Source organism: Lissotriton helveticus, chromosome 4_1 (genome assembly GCF_964261635.1).
Source record: "Lissotriton helveticus chromosome 4_1, aLisHel1.1, whole genome shotgun sequence".
Classification (NCBI taxonomy): Eukaryota; Metazoa; Chordata; class Amphibia; order Caudata; family Salamandridae; genus Lissotriton; species Lissotriton helveticus.
Window position 1 is genome coordinate 1,104,333,591 of NC_136063.1, and position 16,761 is coordinate 1,104,350,351.

General features: G+C 43.4%; 1 protein-coding gene across 1 annotated transcript in view; it reads right to left on the bottom strand.

Annotated features, from left to right (window-relative positions):
- The window catches only part of ABITRAM (actin binding transcription modulator), a 567,965-nt gene that overhangs the window by 400,129 nt on the left and 151,075 nt on the right, over positions 1-16,761 (bottom strand). The window contains exon 2 of the mRNA XM_078685751.1: positions 8,398-8,449. Coding sequence (XP_078541877.1) covers positions 8,398-8,449 — 52 coding nt within the window. The remainder of the gene's footprint in view (positions 1-8,397; positions 8,450-16,761) is intronic.

A 16,761-nucleotide genomic window follows, 5' to 3' on the forward strand; every position in this document is an offset into this window, starting at 1 on the left:
CTAGTGAGCGTAAAAACTCAAGTATATCTAAATCCCTAGTGATTAATATTAGACTCCTTTATGCAACTGCGTGAAGCCATTGAATGAGCCCTGAGCCCAACTGCAGACAATGATTGGCATAAGGCCTTTAAATCCTTACACAAATCTGCCATCACAACCAGAATTTGCGCTGTCCAACTGAAATATACCTCCTTCAAAGCTACTTTACCAAAGAAAGGCTATGGAGGATGGGGGTGGTAGCTACACATCATTGCCTTCAATGTCCCCCCAGCCAGAGGATTTTCTGCTCGGAGGGGCAGTGATTTATAATCCTCCTGGATACAAGACAGTTTAGCACTAAACTGATGTCCCAATTGTTCCCTGCCTGCCTAAAACATAAACACTTCGAAGCTATTGGAGACTTTAATGTTCACTTCAAAAATTCCAGCGGCCCAACAGTGAAACACTTACAAAGTGACATCCAGATACTCCAATTAAAACAATGGATTAAAGGACAACCCATATGGATGGTCATACACTGGATCTTCTATTTTCTAACATCGAGGATACCAAAGTTTCTAAGGTCACACCTCTGCCATGGACCAACCACTTCCTAATCTCCTTTTCCCTTAAACTGCCAATTAAGCTAACCAAGGCGCCCACACAAACTACAACGACAAAAAGACCATGGAACCTTATTACCCCCGAGTTGTTTGCGTCCCATTTTTTGGCTTGCGACCTAAATATTGCGGAAACACTCTATGCCCAGGCTGAGGCCGAACGTTTGCATAATGACATCATTAATGCATTGGACCTCTGTGCCCCTAGAGTAGTAAATAAATCTAGCAGGAAAATACCATCTGAGAAATGGTATTCTTTAGAGCTAAAATTACAAAAAAATAGATGTAAAACCCTAGAACACAGGTGGAGACTATCCAAAGAAAACAATGATAGATTTTTAAATCCTCTTTGTAGAGAAGTCTATCATAATGCCCTTAAAAGCGCAAAAAAAACTATTATGCAAAAAGAATTGAAGATAATTGTAACTCTTCTAAAGAACTATACAAAATAGCGAAGGAACTCTGTAAACCAGCAAGTATGACCCACACTATGACCCCTTCTGTTGATAATTGCGAGATAATCAACAACTTCTTAACTGATAAAGTCACTAAAATGTACTCTTTCTTCAATAGCCAATTCACGGTCCATAAATTAGACAGCGAGACATCAGCACCACACCCCAAAGCACAGGCTTATTTAGGCAACCTGGCCCCTTTTTCAGAATAAGTTACAAAAGCTATGATGGAGGTTAAAGCAGGATCTCCACTCTACCCCGCCCTCACTTTATTTTCTCAAAACTTGCCTCTGTCCTAAGCCCGTATGTCACTCGCATTTTTAATAAATCTATAGACTCCGCATCCTTCCCGGACATATGAAAAGAAACCATAGTATTCCCATTATTAAAAAAAGCTGGTCTAGAAATTTACAACCCTGCCAGTTATCGGCCAATCTCTCAATTACCTTACCTGTCCAAGGTGTTGGGGAAACTGGTGAACAAGCAATTGGTAAACTTCTTGGAAACTAATGAATTACTAGACCCTTCCCAGACCGGTTTTAGAGCTAATAACAACACAGAAGCCACTCTACTTGTAGTATCAGCTAACATCAGGACCTTGATAGATCAAGGGAAAGCCGCTGCACTAATACTTCTGGACTTAACAGCGGCGTTCGATTCTTTTCCCATGACCACCTGCTACATATTCTGTACGAAAAAGAAATCTATCTAAACTCCCTTCAGTGGTTCACCTCTTTTTTATCCAACAGAACACAAAAAATCCAAATGGGCCACCACCTTTCTAGCTCACCAACTATCAAGCACGGAGTACCACAGGGGGCCTCTTTGAGCCCCACTCTCTTTAACGGCGATGTCTCCTCCCTGGCGGAGATCAGCAGGAAATGGGCCTTCAATATTTGCTCTTACGCTGCTGATGCTCGGCTGCTAATTGCCTTTGAAGAAAGGAATGAAAATACTACCTAATTAACTGTCTTACAGAAACAGCAACTTGGATGATGGAACACAGCCTGAAATTAAACGCCGAAAAGTCTGAGATCTTACTTTTTGGTGGAGCACACTTAATCCGGGACAACACCTGGTGGGACTAGGCGCTGGGGGCCGCCCCAGAACCCCAGCAAGTGGCAAAGAACTTGGGCATTCTCATCGACAATGCTCTAACAATGCAAGAACAAGTTCGAGCACTATGTGGAAAGAGCTTTGCTCTGTTGAAACTATTGCCTAGACTCTTTTCAAGGATTCCCTTCAACTGTAGAAAATCCATTACGCAGTCGCTACTTCCTAGTAGACTAGATTATGGGAATGCTCTCTATGTGGGCATGTCTGACTACCTTTTCTCCCGATTACAGGTAGTCAAGAATGCTGCTGCTAGATTGGTCTGCAAACAAGAGCAAGTACAGCTCAGCAACTGAAAGTCTAAAAGAATTACACTGGCTGCCCATTCGCCAAAGGGCTAAATTCAAACTCCTGAGCACTACATAAAACGGGCCCTCGAATCCTAAGAGATAACATTGAATTTTATATGCCCACACGAAATCTGTGATACCGTCATTAGGCCATGGCCAAGACTAAACCGATCAAAAAGGTTAGAGCCAGAGGGTGGTCGTTCTCCAATCTGGCGGCGGTCCATTGGAATGAGCTACGCTTAGAGCTCCGCCTAACGGACGAACATTTGTCCCTTCAGGAAAAAATTTAAAACTTGGCTGTCCCCTAAAACATAACCAAAATCACGCATCACCTTTTGTCTGAAATCTCAGGCCTTAAAACTATTAGGATATTTTTCACTGCCATACCAGAATAATGCTGTTCTAGTGCTGTGATGTTCCCTGGGATGATTGTTGCACTTATTAAATACAAATACAAATACCACAGGGCATTGCAACGCTCTAATGTCGCATTCCTGACAAGGGTTCTTTCATGCCTAGGGGCCGGTCAATGTTGGACCCTCCCTATGGACCCTAGATTCGCATTGCAGCGACATGGACAACGACCGATATAGGAGAAGCCTGCTATGGCTTACCTTGGGGTTGCTAAGCATGATACTGCACACACTCATGGAAGATTGGGATATATATTTGCAAATATATATTTGCTTCAACACATTGGCTACCTGTACTTTTGTATGTCAAGTAAAATAAGGTATTGATAACACAGGAGATTCTTTGCATGAAATGTTTGGGTCACAGCATATGAGAGCTACTGTTGAGGACATTTCTTTCCAGAATATTCATAAGGTGAGAAATCTGCGGGACAAAGTATGCATCAGTCATTCATTTGAATTAATTAGTAAAAAATAATTTATGCATTACGGTTTGATGCTAGTCTGTGCAAAATGGTTTGTGGCATAGGGCCATATGTATGAAATATTTTTCTGGTTGCAAATGGGCCTAATTCCAAAATCAGCCCGTTTACGACTGAAAAAATGATTTTTGGGATGTGCAAAGCCTAAATTGAGCTTCAGTAACTGGTTACTGAACCGTAATTTGGGTTTTGCGATTTGGTATTATGAAGGGGCGTGTTAAGGGCGCCTCTCCCAAATATCTAATCACATTGGTATGTATGAATGTTTTGTGACCAGATTGCGGTCACAAAACATTTGCACCTTACCACCAACTCAAAGTTGGTGGTAATGCATTTGCAAATTGGCAGGGGTCCCCATGGCACCCCTTCCCCTTTGTGAATCTTGGGAATAATGTTTTTATTGTGGAAACCCATCTAGGTTTCCTTTAGGGAAAAAGGGATTGCATTTCAACAGTAAAAAACAAAAACAAGCATTTACAATGCAACGGTTTCGCCTTTGCAAAAGTTAGAGCTATTGGCATTGTAAATGACAACATTTTTATTTATGTGTTGGATTTGAAAACAGACAAATTAATGGCATTGTCATTTACATTGCCAACAGCGTAATCTCTCGCAAATGTAAGACCTATTGTACCATACTGGACGAGCTCAGCAGACAGCAATTACTACCACACACACACACCCCCAGAGCCAGCCACACACACACACACCCAGAGCCAGCCACACACACACACACACACCCAGAGCCAGCCACACACACACACCCAGAGCCACACACACACACACCCAGAGCCACACACACACCCAGAGCCACACACACACACCCAGAGCCACACACACACACCCAGAGCCACACACACACACACACACACACACCCAGAGCCACACACACACACACCCAGAGCCACACACACACACCCAGAGCCACACACACACACCCACCCACAGCCACACACACCCACACACCCACAGCCACACACACACACCCAGAGCCACACACACAGCCACACACACACCCACACACCCAGAGCCACACACACACCCAGAGCCACACACACCCAGAGCCACACACACCCACACACCCAGAGCCACACACACCCACACACCCAGAGCCACACACACACACAGAGACACACACACAGCCCCACACACCCAGAGCCACACACACCCAGAGCCACACACACCCACACACCCAGAGCCACACACACCCACACACCCAGAGCCACACACACACAGAGCCACACACACACACACAGCCCCACACACCCAGAGCCACACACACCCACACACCCACAACCACACACACCCACACACCCAGAGCCACACACACCCAGAGCCACACAGACCCACACACCCAGAGCCACACACACCCACACGACTGAGAAGAGGGAAGGAAAAAGATCGCATCAGTCTTTTAGGACCATCAGAGAGACCTCCCAAAGCCAGATCATGTGGTGGTGTTTTTGTACCTAAACACCACACATGAGCAAAGATTTGCAGATAAATAGGCACACTAGCAATGTTAATAGAAAAACAATAATCAGTACTCTCTGTCTACTTAACACATTTGTGGTTAAGTTGCAAGCCCAACCCCCAAGGACACATTCTTGATGTAATACAGAAATGCTGCCCAGCACTCGCTGATAGGAAGCAAATGAATAAGTGAGAACATTCTAGTAGAGAGATTCTTAACCTGTAGTTAACCTGCTCAGTGATTCCGTGACTGCTTAGAAAATTAAATAATATTAACAGATTCATAAAAAAGTATACAATTAAAGAAGCAAAATGTACAATTTAACATTTTAAATAGTTCTGTAAATGTGAGGGCGATTGAAATTGGCAGATAAAAATAGAGTTCGTAACTTCGGATTGATATGTGGGAGCAGTGCTAGTGCAACTAACAGAATATAGGATGGACGAAGAGTGTCTTCAAATAAATTTGGAAAAGCTTCAATCTTACAATTGAAATTAGAATTTAGATGTATTTATGTTTGTTTGTGAATTAAATAAAATATTTAATTGTTTGAGGAATGCTGTTTCTGTATTTTTTGTTATAGTTCTAATCATCTAAAATGCATAGGATGGGAGCCACTATTCTCGTACTTACAAATACATATAACGAGATGAGGGATACTACCAGCATTGTTAAATTAGAGTAATAAACACATTGAGGGAGTCTTGGGAAATAATTCTCATAAGGAGGGCCCTCGTTTCGGGCCACCTGGTCATTGTGCTTTAAATTTTAAACACGGTTACCATGTTGTTTGAAAAGGTGGGATACACAAAAACACTATGACAACATACACGGTTATAGTCATTAGAAACTATAACTACGTACACATCACTGCTTCAAATCACCCAACTTCACAAGAAACAGACATGGGTTGATGGAAACTACAAAACAAATGCAAACTCTAACTTTACTCTAAGACATAACGAAAAATAAAAGCATTTAGGTGTACTTTAAAAGGGATTTCTACCAAATAAAATGACAACGTACGTTCGCAATACAATTCTCTAGGCAGGTTTAGGTTTCTCTTTTTTTGGTTGGCTTAGCGTTCATTGCAAAACTTAATTGCTTTCAGGTGGTCCCAAGAGAGTAAACGTGGAGGGAGGGGTTGTTGTGGCTACAATGCCTACTTGTCTAGGTACAGCGTATTTGCATAATTAAAAACTATGCATTTTCAGAATGTAACTGCAAAAACCACCCAACACATGGCCACATGGGTATAGGCCTATGCCTCCATTAAGCACCACACTAACAATAACAATAACCGTAACTGTGGCAACCAGGACTTATTTTGCATTCTGGGATATAACCCGTGGGCAGCACCCGGGCGTTGCTCTGGAAGAAGGTGGGAGTGCCCAGCTTGTGACTCACCCTGAGGGGGGGGGGGCAAGGCCAGGCTAGAGCTACTGCTGAGTGGGTGGGAGGCCGCGGAGAGTCCCACTGTCTCTCCCGGTAACACACCTCACCCATGACTCATCTCTGGTGATAATGCAGCGCAGTGAGATCACCGTTGGCGCTGCCCTCCTGAGAGTCACTGAAGTGCTCCCAGCAGTGCCCTCCTAAGGACAGTCCATCTCAGGGGGCCTGGGACTTCCGAGGAACAGGGTCGGTAGGTGCTGCGAAAAAACATAACGTCTCTAGTGCTATTAACAGCCACAATACGTGTACCAGCGGGAGGTGAATAATGGTCAGCGTGACAGCGGGAGGGGGGGGCGGGAACGGGCACAAGGGCAGCGGGAGGGGGGGTGGGAACAGGCACAAGGGCAGCGGGAGGGGGGGTGGGAACAGGCACAAGGACAGCGGGAGGGGGGCGGGAACAGGCACAAGGACGGCGGGAGGGGGGGCGGGAACAGGCACAAGGACAGCAGGGGGGGCGGGGGCGGGAACGGGCACACGGACAGCGGGAGGGGGGGCGGGAAAGGCACGGACAACGGGAGGGGGGTGCTCACCTGGACCTGGACTTCCTCCGGCGGCGGTCGGCCGCAAACAAATGCATACTAAAGTAGAAATAGTTGCTGATATGCATGAAATGCACAATACACATGGAAGATTTCAGATAAAGGCTAAACATCAAAGATTGGAACGTACAAATAATGAGGGTATTGGACGGGCAGAATATCAAAAACAGTTTCAGTGAGCGTGTAACTAAAAACACTACACAATCAACAGGATAAGGTTTGCCATCTTGCACGTTTTTGCATTTCCCCTTCACCCTCCACACCTGTCTGTTTTGTACCATTTCCCGCTCGCTCCTTTTAATACACCATCTTCTGGTGCTTCGAGAACACTGGTAACAGAGAAGGTATTACATTTACATCAATCAGAGGCAACCCGGCTTCAGCCATCCAATCCAAGTTAACAGGCTATTAGCTTCACTGCAAAAGGGGCCATACGGTAAATGCGGGAAAGGCACGGACAGCGGGAGGGGGGTGCAGGAAAGGCACGGACAGCGGGAGGGGGGCGGGAAAGGCACGGACAGCGGGAGGGGGGCCTGAAAGGCACGGACAGCGGGAGGGGGGTGCTCACCTGGACTTCCTCCGGCGGCAGTCGGCCGCGGAATGACCAAAAAAAACATGGACGACCCAAAAAATAAACCCTGCCCACCGCCGCACTGACGTCCTAAAAGGGGCTGGATGAGAAAAATTCTCAGGAACGCCCACAAGTCGCCTCACAGAATGACGGACGCCTCTGTTTTCCAATGGCTAGCCTCCATTTATGGAGCTAGCCAATGGAAAACAGAGGCGGGACAAGCCCACATACTGGTAAACAAAAGGTTTTCGCCTGCGCCGAAAAGCTGCGCGGCGCAGCTTTCGACGAGGCGAAACCTAAAAACTTTACAAAAACACAATCACAGACATAGTGGTCTGCTGACCTGAGCTGGGATTCCTAATGGGTCGCAAACTTTGACTTACCTGATTAATATTTATGAGGTAGATCGATTTGCGACCCACTAGGAATCGCAAGTATGAACCAAAAAGTTGCACATATGAGGAATAGCGATTTGAATTTAATCACTGTACCTATTCTATGTACATATGGCCCTAAAGCCTTACTGACAGTTAAAAAGATTAAAATACACAAATTGAAGGATGCTTCTAAGCCCAGAGTCCAAAAGTGGTAGGCACAGTTGATGAAACTGGAACGGTTTGGAAAAGGCATTTTTGGAAAGCAGCTACACCTTAGAAAATGTATTGCAATCAATTGTTCCTTTGATGAGACATATAGCTGAATTATAATTTTGATATATTTAAAAGAAACCAAATTCAGGAACAATAAATGTTTGTTTTCTTTAATTTATTCTTTGTGCGCATACAATTTCTCCATTGCTACTCTGATATACCAATTGATGTGTGTAACAAACGCAGCAGACTTAAATGAATTCTTGATGCTACGGCATGTCACATGCTAACGACAGCTACACAGCAGCCCTTTACATTTGTAATCACAGTTTTGTAGCTAGGTCCACATACAGCCTTTTCCCTTTGAACATAACACTGTAAATCTTTACCATAGATATGTACACCAATGTACTTGCCTATTAGAATGTTGCAATATACAATGATCTTCACATGCCTTCCCTTTCACATCTGAAAAGAAGTAAAAAAAGAATCAAGCAACATAGTTAAGGACTGAAACTATTTTAACACATATTTATATCAACATTTATTGTGATGAACGCCTTTAATTGGATTTTTTTATGTTCTTATATTTTAGTTATGCTTACTGTTGTGAATTACATCAATAGGAGCCTCATATATAAAACAAAAAAGCGACCCATAGAAGGAAGACATTAACAAAGACTTGTAAAAAGGGTCCTACCCATAAAACAAGAGTTATAGGGAAATCTAAAAACGTGTTAATGCAACATCAATCTACGGATGTTACGTCTAATGCTAGTACTATTCAAATAGATGGATGTCATGGTCGCACATAAGGTAAAACCTACAACTGTAGATTATTTTTTTTTCTATCATAAAACTGACCTGAAAGGAGGGGCATGTAATTCATGTAGTAAAGTTTTTGAAAACCAAAATACAAAGTTATGGTGATCCATAAATGTATCTGTAATGTTATTAATTTTTGTGTCCACATATGGATCAAATACACACATTGTAGATTCATTACTGAGAAAAGGTCAACCCATGCAGACTTAATTATACACCTTAAATGGCTACAAAGGACTATTATTGACAAGAAAAAATAAGTTAAGGATTTAGTTCCAATAGCACGACCCAGGTCTGATTGAAATATAAAAAATAATGATTTAAATAGCCATTATAGGTGTGATTGGTAAAAATACCGAAACATAAACAAAATAATTAGGCATGGGATTAGCTTGCTACCACCTGTAATCCCAGGAGCGAATTTTCTAAGACATTACTAAGGCTCATGGCTTTATGGTATTTTTTTTCTTTTTTAACATTGCCATCTGTATTTTTGGTTATCTTTTGATAATTATTTCTGTATTTAGCCATATTTATTTTGGGTTTTGTGAAAAAAGGTAAGCCGGGACTAGTATATTTCCAACTTTATTTAATCAATAAATGTACACTCATACTTGGACACCTGACAGGTTTACATAATATAACCATAAATGCTAAATCGATACACTGGTGTGAAAGTGTACATTTTAGTATCAACCTTGTACACATCTGCTGATTTTAAAGCCTCATTAGGAAATGTTCTCTCCTATTTGACTCCCTTATCTGGTAACCCACACAGGTATTGGCCTGGTAGTCATAATTGATTGTATTTAAAATCACTCAAAAACAAACACATTTCTGTTTTTATCGATGTTTACAAATAAAAACAGACAGAAAAATAGATGGTTTTTTGTCTGTATTTAGCTGTACAAATCTGTAAAAACGGGAAACTGGGAGCCTTAGACATTATTTCAGGGAAATAAAAATGAAACAAAAGTATTAAATAAAAGAAAAAAAAATGACAGATTTATTTAAGGCTTGAAATACATTCTAAAACATTTTGTGATTGTGGCCCTCAACTCTAAAGGCAATAATTAATTCTTTGTATGTCAATCTAAGCACAAATTTTTGCATCATCGAGCATTCTTATATAAGTATTAATGTGATTTGTAATGTGTGGTAGAATTTACTGAAGATGTAACAAATGAATATGGCAATTTCTGCATCTTACATAATTCATCACAGAGTCTGCTCTTTTAAAAATAATCAGAAAAGTGTATTTAAGCCTGGTATGGGCACGTACTAGGCACAGAGGAATCTCCAGGTTCTTAGGAGATTTATGCAAGCTGACCTGCAAACTTCTCTAGCGAGCAAGAAAGTCTATCAGCTCAGGAGCGCCATAACAGATAGAAAGCAATCTTCTTCAAGTACAGAAGCTAGTTAACCTCTACCGCGCTACCGCGTTTTCCTGCTGTGCGCTGGAATTTAAAAAATGCGCGGTTTGTGACAAAGCCAGCTCGTCATCCGCGTAGCGCAGGTAACGCCCATGACGAGCTGGCTTGGTCATCCTCGTTGAAGGGGTTAAACAACAGGCCTGTTGTTCATCTAAGGTATGAAAGCTAGATGCCACCTAAAGAAACTCATGAAAACACTTGGGCGCTAAGAAATCTTAGCTAGGGGTTGGAAGGGAGGGGTGGTTTATCAAAACCTGAATTTAACAGTCATGCAATTAATTACTAAAATACTATCACAATGTTTCACTTTGTTTTACATTTTACCTTTTTAATTGCTTTCATTGCCACTGATGTGTTTATTTTTAATATTTAAATATAAACATTATCTGCACTAGATCCGGACATTCATTTCAATAAAGCCTATAACCTTTTCGCTGCCAGGCCTTTTCCCCCCTGTGCCACACCCTTTTTTGGCTATTTGAGGTAGTTTGCGCTTAGGCCCCCAAACATTTTTGTCCACGTGAGGTATCCACACCAAATTTGCATCCTTTTCTTCCAACATCCAGAAGATTCTAAAGGTACCCAGGGTTGTGGAATCCCCTGGATTGGACCGAGAAATTAGGCAAAATACAGCTACATTTTGGGCCTCTTGGGGAAAAAAAGTGAAGCAAATGGTATCAACGAAGGGGTTGCGGTGCTACAATCACCATCTTCCCAGCTCTCAGGAGCAGGGAGATGTTTGTCTGAAAACCACATTTTTCTACACAGTTTTGGCATTTTACTGGGACATGGCCTATTTTTCCTATCATTTGTGCTTTCAGCCTCCTTCCAGTTAGTGATAGAAATGGGTGTAAAAGCAATATTGGATCCTGGAAAGCTATACATTTCTGTAAAGAAGACAGATTTCTGAATTCAGCAAGGGGTCATTTCTGTAGCTCCTTCAATGTTTTCCTATAGAAAGTAACAATTGAAATAACAAAATATTGAAATTGAGGTGAAAAAAAACCCAGCCATTTGTGCCTATATTTTCACTCCCTACTTTTTCACTTTTAACTTCTTCTAAATATGTTAGATTTTATAAAGCAGTACACAGCTATGTTCGCAGGACCCTTCTGGTTGTGGGGATATATTTCGGGCTTGTAGGTTCACCAAGAACCCGAGGTACCTAGAGACAATAACTGAGCTGCACCTTGCAATGTTTTTTCATTGTGCACTGGGTATACAGCAATTCATTTGGTAAAATATAAAGAGTGAAAAATAGGTATTTCCGAAATGGGAACTAGAAATGGAGTTTAGAAGCAGTGGTTATTCGCACATCTCTGAATTTGTGGGTAGCCATACTAGCATGTGAATTAAGGGGCCTTTTTCAAAATGTCTTCTTTTTTTACACACGGTCTTATGTTTGGAAGGAAGGAATGCATAGAAAGACATCTAGTAATAACACTTGTTCTACTACTCTGTGTTCACCTAAGTCTCCCAATAAAAATGGTACCTCACCGGTGTGGGTAGGCCTAGAGGTCACCACCGGAAATGGGTCAAAAAGCAACATGGACACATAATTTTTTCCAGTGAAAATAGACCCTTTTTCCCAATGTGCCTACCTGTGTATTTCGGATCCTAGCTCAGCCGGCACATAGCAAATCCTAGCAAACCTGTAAATGTTTTAAAACTAGACACCCCAGGGAATCCATGATGGGGGGGACTTATGTGTGTGACTCCTTTGAATCCCTTGCAAGCCTCAATCTTTGTAAAAAAAAAAAAAAAAAAAAATAAAAAAATCACATTTCCCTCCCATTTCTGTTTGGGATCACCATGCCGGCACACATTTCCTACCACCCAGTGTTCCCTTTGGTCTTCTGATAAGCCAGGGATGGTGGTAACCTCTCAGAAAGCATGCAAGTAGCCCGGATCACAGTACTTCCGAAACCCGAAAGAGACCTACACAAGGTGGCTTCCTATCGGCCACTCGCTCTACTCAACCTGGACTACAAGGTGTTGGGGAAGGTTTTGGCGAATAGATTGACCCCAATGGTGCATACAGTGATCCACCCAGACCAGAAAGGGTTTATTACGGGCAGGACACACATTCCTATATATCAGTTGTTTATTTAGTATCAGGGACTGGGCTTGCAGAACAGACACTCAAGGTTGGGTGGCCTCCTTAGACATAGAGAAGGTGTTGGATGCCCAGGATGGAACTACCTTCAGGGTGCCCTGCAGAGGCTGGGATTTTGCGCAGGGTTTCACAGGTGGATTCAGGTCCTTTATAACTACCAATGGAGAGGGTACACACAGGTGATATTATTTCAGAGAGTTTTCCCATTGAACACAAGACTAGGCAGGGATGCCCAGTCTCTCTTGTTGTTTGCCATGGCTATAGAACCGCTTGCTTGTCTATTATGGGAGAGAGCAATCGCATGGGGATACCGGGTTGCAAATCACTCGCAGACAGTTTCAACGCATGCCGATGAGATCCAGATTTATTTGAAAGCAGACCCATCGCTTTTACAGGAAGTCATGTCGGCTTTGAAAGACTTTGGCCACGTGTCTGGACTCCAGATCAGTTGGTGAAAATAGTGCCTTTGCCCACTGCTGCAAATGCCTGAGTCTCTGTATACTCCAGGTGTAAACTCACCCCCGAGTTGGGCATTTGATACTTTCAAATATTTAGGGATCCACGTTTACTACTTGGAATGAGATCTTATAGATTGTAACCTCTGTAAGGTGCTCACCTCAATCTGGCAATCACTGCCCTTTTGGACACAGTTACCACCGTCTCCTATGCGTACAGTGTCCATAGCAAAGATGTTAATTCTTCACTGACTCATTTACTTTTTTGCAGCACTCCTAGTGATTCTGAAGAAACCATTCTTTTGGAACTCCGGTGACTGCTCATCTCCCTGATCTTCAGTGCTGGGAGACAGAGGGTTGTGATCAGGATGATGACTCCAGCATTGGAAGTGGGAGGCTTAAGGGCTCCTAATTATGAGCTTTATTGCGCCAAAGGTCAACTTCAATTGCAACTAAGCTGGCTACATGACATATCGTGTCCCGAAAGAGACATCCTGGGTCCTTGATCTGAGATATGGCTCCCTATTGGGGTGGTTCCTAACATGTCCCTCCTATCGCTTGATGTCGAATGTTTTGGTGAAGGTGGTAGTATAGTGTTGGATAAAATATATGCATCGAGAACTGAGGGGTGTATCATACACACCCAGTTTGCCCTTGTTGGAGCCCTCGCCACGTACGTCTCTGACAGTGCTTCACTCGACAGATGCCTGGACTGTGGCGAGTATACGACGTAGGGAGATTTGGTGGTAGAAGGTACAGTACGCATGTTCGAGGACCTGATGAAGGGGGGCAGTCAGCGTCCAGGACAGTTTCTGTTGTATTCGGCCCTAGGTGAGGTGGCTGGTAGAATGGGGGACTCCGAGAGAGATATTGTCGCGAGTGACTGGGCCACTAGAATTTATGCAGAGTACAGCAAGCTTGAGATGGGCTATTCAGTTATTTATGGAACTTAGTGCCGGCACAAAATGTCCCAGATGCCAAAAGGTCAGTGCGGACTTTCTTCATATACTGTGGGTATGCCCAATGATCTCAGATTACTGGGAATCGGTGATCGCTTGTATTTCTGCTGTTATGAATTCCATCCTACCCGTGACCCTGCTCATTGAATCCAGAACATGGTTACAATAAAGACAAAACAGTCAATGAGCTTCCAAGGTTTGGCACTTGTCCTCACAAAGCATTGTATTGTTATGTCCTGGAAAGCAGAGACTGCCCCCTCAATCACAGCATGGCAGACGGATGTAGTTCAGTGGGACTCAGCATAGCTCTCAATATGGGCTGACACATGAGCCAGAGATGGGAGGTTGGAGCAGTGGGAGGACTACTTGATTAAGATGAATTACCCGTTGGCCCTGGCTGAGTGACACCCTGATAAATTTGGCTGGGAGACCCCTAACGGTTATTGATCCCCTGTTGAATATCACATTATATATATTCATGCTAAACTGGGAGGAGAGATGGCGTGAGAGGGGAGGTAACATTGGGCCTGATTCTTTTGAAGAGGCTGATTTGTTGCCTATTCACACCGGTTCCCCATTTTATTCCCCATAAGCATAAGAGCAATCACCGTTACATAATATGGTGCATGATTATATCCAGATTTTTGCTTTTCCCCTTTGGCATTGATGTGTTGCTTACTTACCTTGACTCTGCATACTGATTCTTGAAGCTGCGTTTTGTTGTACGCAGGCTTTTCTTCTAAGTAAAATATTTACACACAAAAAAAAAAAAACAGTACCAAACAACGGAATAAGAAAGTCAAGGAACAAGAAAGAGGCACAACAGCATTTTATTAAAAACTGATAGCATTATTTATGGATTTTTAGTGTCCTTGACGACCACAATCCACCGGAGGATTCCAGAGATATGAAGTTTTAACGCATTTAAAATGTTTGACATCAACCGCAAACAAGCACTAGCAAGTCAAAACTTTGTAAAGTATACAAAGTTTGTAACACGACTTCTGCGACTCCAACCCAGGTTGGGCTACCAAATCTGATAGCATAGAGGTCTAGGAGGCCTAAAATGAATCTTTGGATAGTTACCTGGCAACCAGAGTGTTTTAGAGAGTTTCAAACTTTATAGGACAACCGCCATTGACTTCTTTGCAGTGGTTCTGATGCTGAGGGATGCAGGCTTAAAGATGCACAATGGATGCTCCACATCCTGAGCGGTCCATGTGGGTGAGGCAACTCTGCCCATGGATCTCAGGGTGTCCGAAGTCCTCTTTGCATGGGTCAAAGTGCTGCCGATGCAGCAGTCACAACCAATACCCATGCATCCAGCAGATTCGGGTGCAAATTTTGGCTATCTCCAAATTGTCTGTTGAATTGCCCTGCATCTATTAGCAGCAAAACAGCTGCGGTGACTACCAGAAAGGCAGTTTGGGCTCTTCCAGCTTTACTGTCCCCAGCGCCATTCTGGGGGCCACCCACCTGACCTTCGGATTGGGGCTGGGAATCAACATTTCCCGGAGCCAGGCATGCAGAGCAGGGTCCAAACTCCACTAGCCCAAAGTGCAGCAGGTGCAGTCACTCTGACATCGCAGCCTCTTCATGTGGGCTTCCAACGGGTGCAAAGTAGTCTTCTTCCAGTCTTGGTTCCAAATCCAGCTCCCATTATATCCCAGCAAATTACCCACAGGAGCCAATGCGGTCACTAGTCAATGGGCTAGTAGGTCTCCTCCTATCTGGTGGCACAGTTCGGGTGATGTGTGGCATCTGGCTATCCCAGAGTGCAACTTGCATGCCTCAACCAACATGGCTGAAGTCTTCCTTGAGTGCAAAGACCTTGAAGCCCACTTCTGGGAGTGTAGCTACCATGGTCTGCACGCCCACAGAAAACTGGTTCTGAAACAAGTTTTCCCTTCCTTCACCCTGGCTCTACCTTGTCTAGTGGATACAAAAGGCTTCCTGTGTGGGAGTGTTGTTGCAGAAACCCTTCAAAGGTGGCGTCACCTTTGATACCTGCCATTCGGGCTAACACCCTTTTCAGGCAATCCTGTATGGAGGGGGTCACACCTACAGTGCAGCAACAGCCTTTGTTCCTGGCCTGAGAGTCGCTTACATGTCTCCACAGGCAGGCAGAACCCTGTTTCAGTCCCAGTGTCTTTGCAAAGTCACTGGACCAGCTGGGTCAAGGAGTGGCACCTTTCGCAAGTGTCCAGCATTGAATTTGACAAATGTTTCCTGACCCTTGCCCTGAAAATGTTACCAGGGGGGTTTCCTTAAGGGGGTTAGACAGAGTGGGTCATGTAATTGCGGTCATATGCTGTGTGAAAAAAAAAACCAATAAAATTTTGTTTTAAAAAAAGAAATGGAATTTGACATAAATGTCGAAAGCACTATGGAGTCACATTTATTTTCCCCTTTAATTTGATACCTTACATGACATGGTTAGGTAGCCTCTGTCAGGAGTTATACGGTCATTGCATGGTTAACGGTTTGCATCCCAATGCGTCCAAGACTATTTAACTGCCCTCAGAAAACACCAAAACTACACAGTTTTGCTGTACAGGCATATCAAAAATATTTGGCATATCAAAAATATGTCTGTCCTAACAATATACAGTTTCTTGCCTTAGGGCTTCATAGGCCTGCCTTAAAATTAAGGAACTTGTGTACTTTGACACTAGTCACCACTGGTAGTGGCAAAGTCGTGTATGCAGTGCATGCACAGTCTTTCCAGTCTGCAATGGCAGCTAAAAGCCGTGTTTTCACTTTGTCACACACTGATTGACACAATCAGTGCTGCAGCTCTTGTATGGACAGCTAGGCTTACATGCCCGGGTACCTGATTACCATATACTAGGGGTTTATAAGGAAGACACCCAATTAAACACCCAGTTTTGAAAAGGAAAGAACACTATCACTGAGGTCTAGACATCAGTGCATTCTCGAAGTCGATACAGAGAGCAGTCCAAAATGGGTCAAACAGTTAGAGGAAACCTGC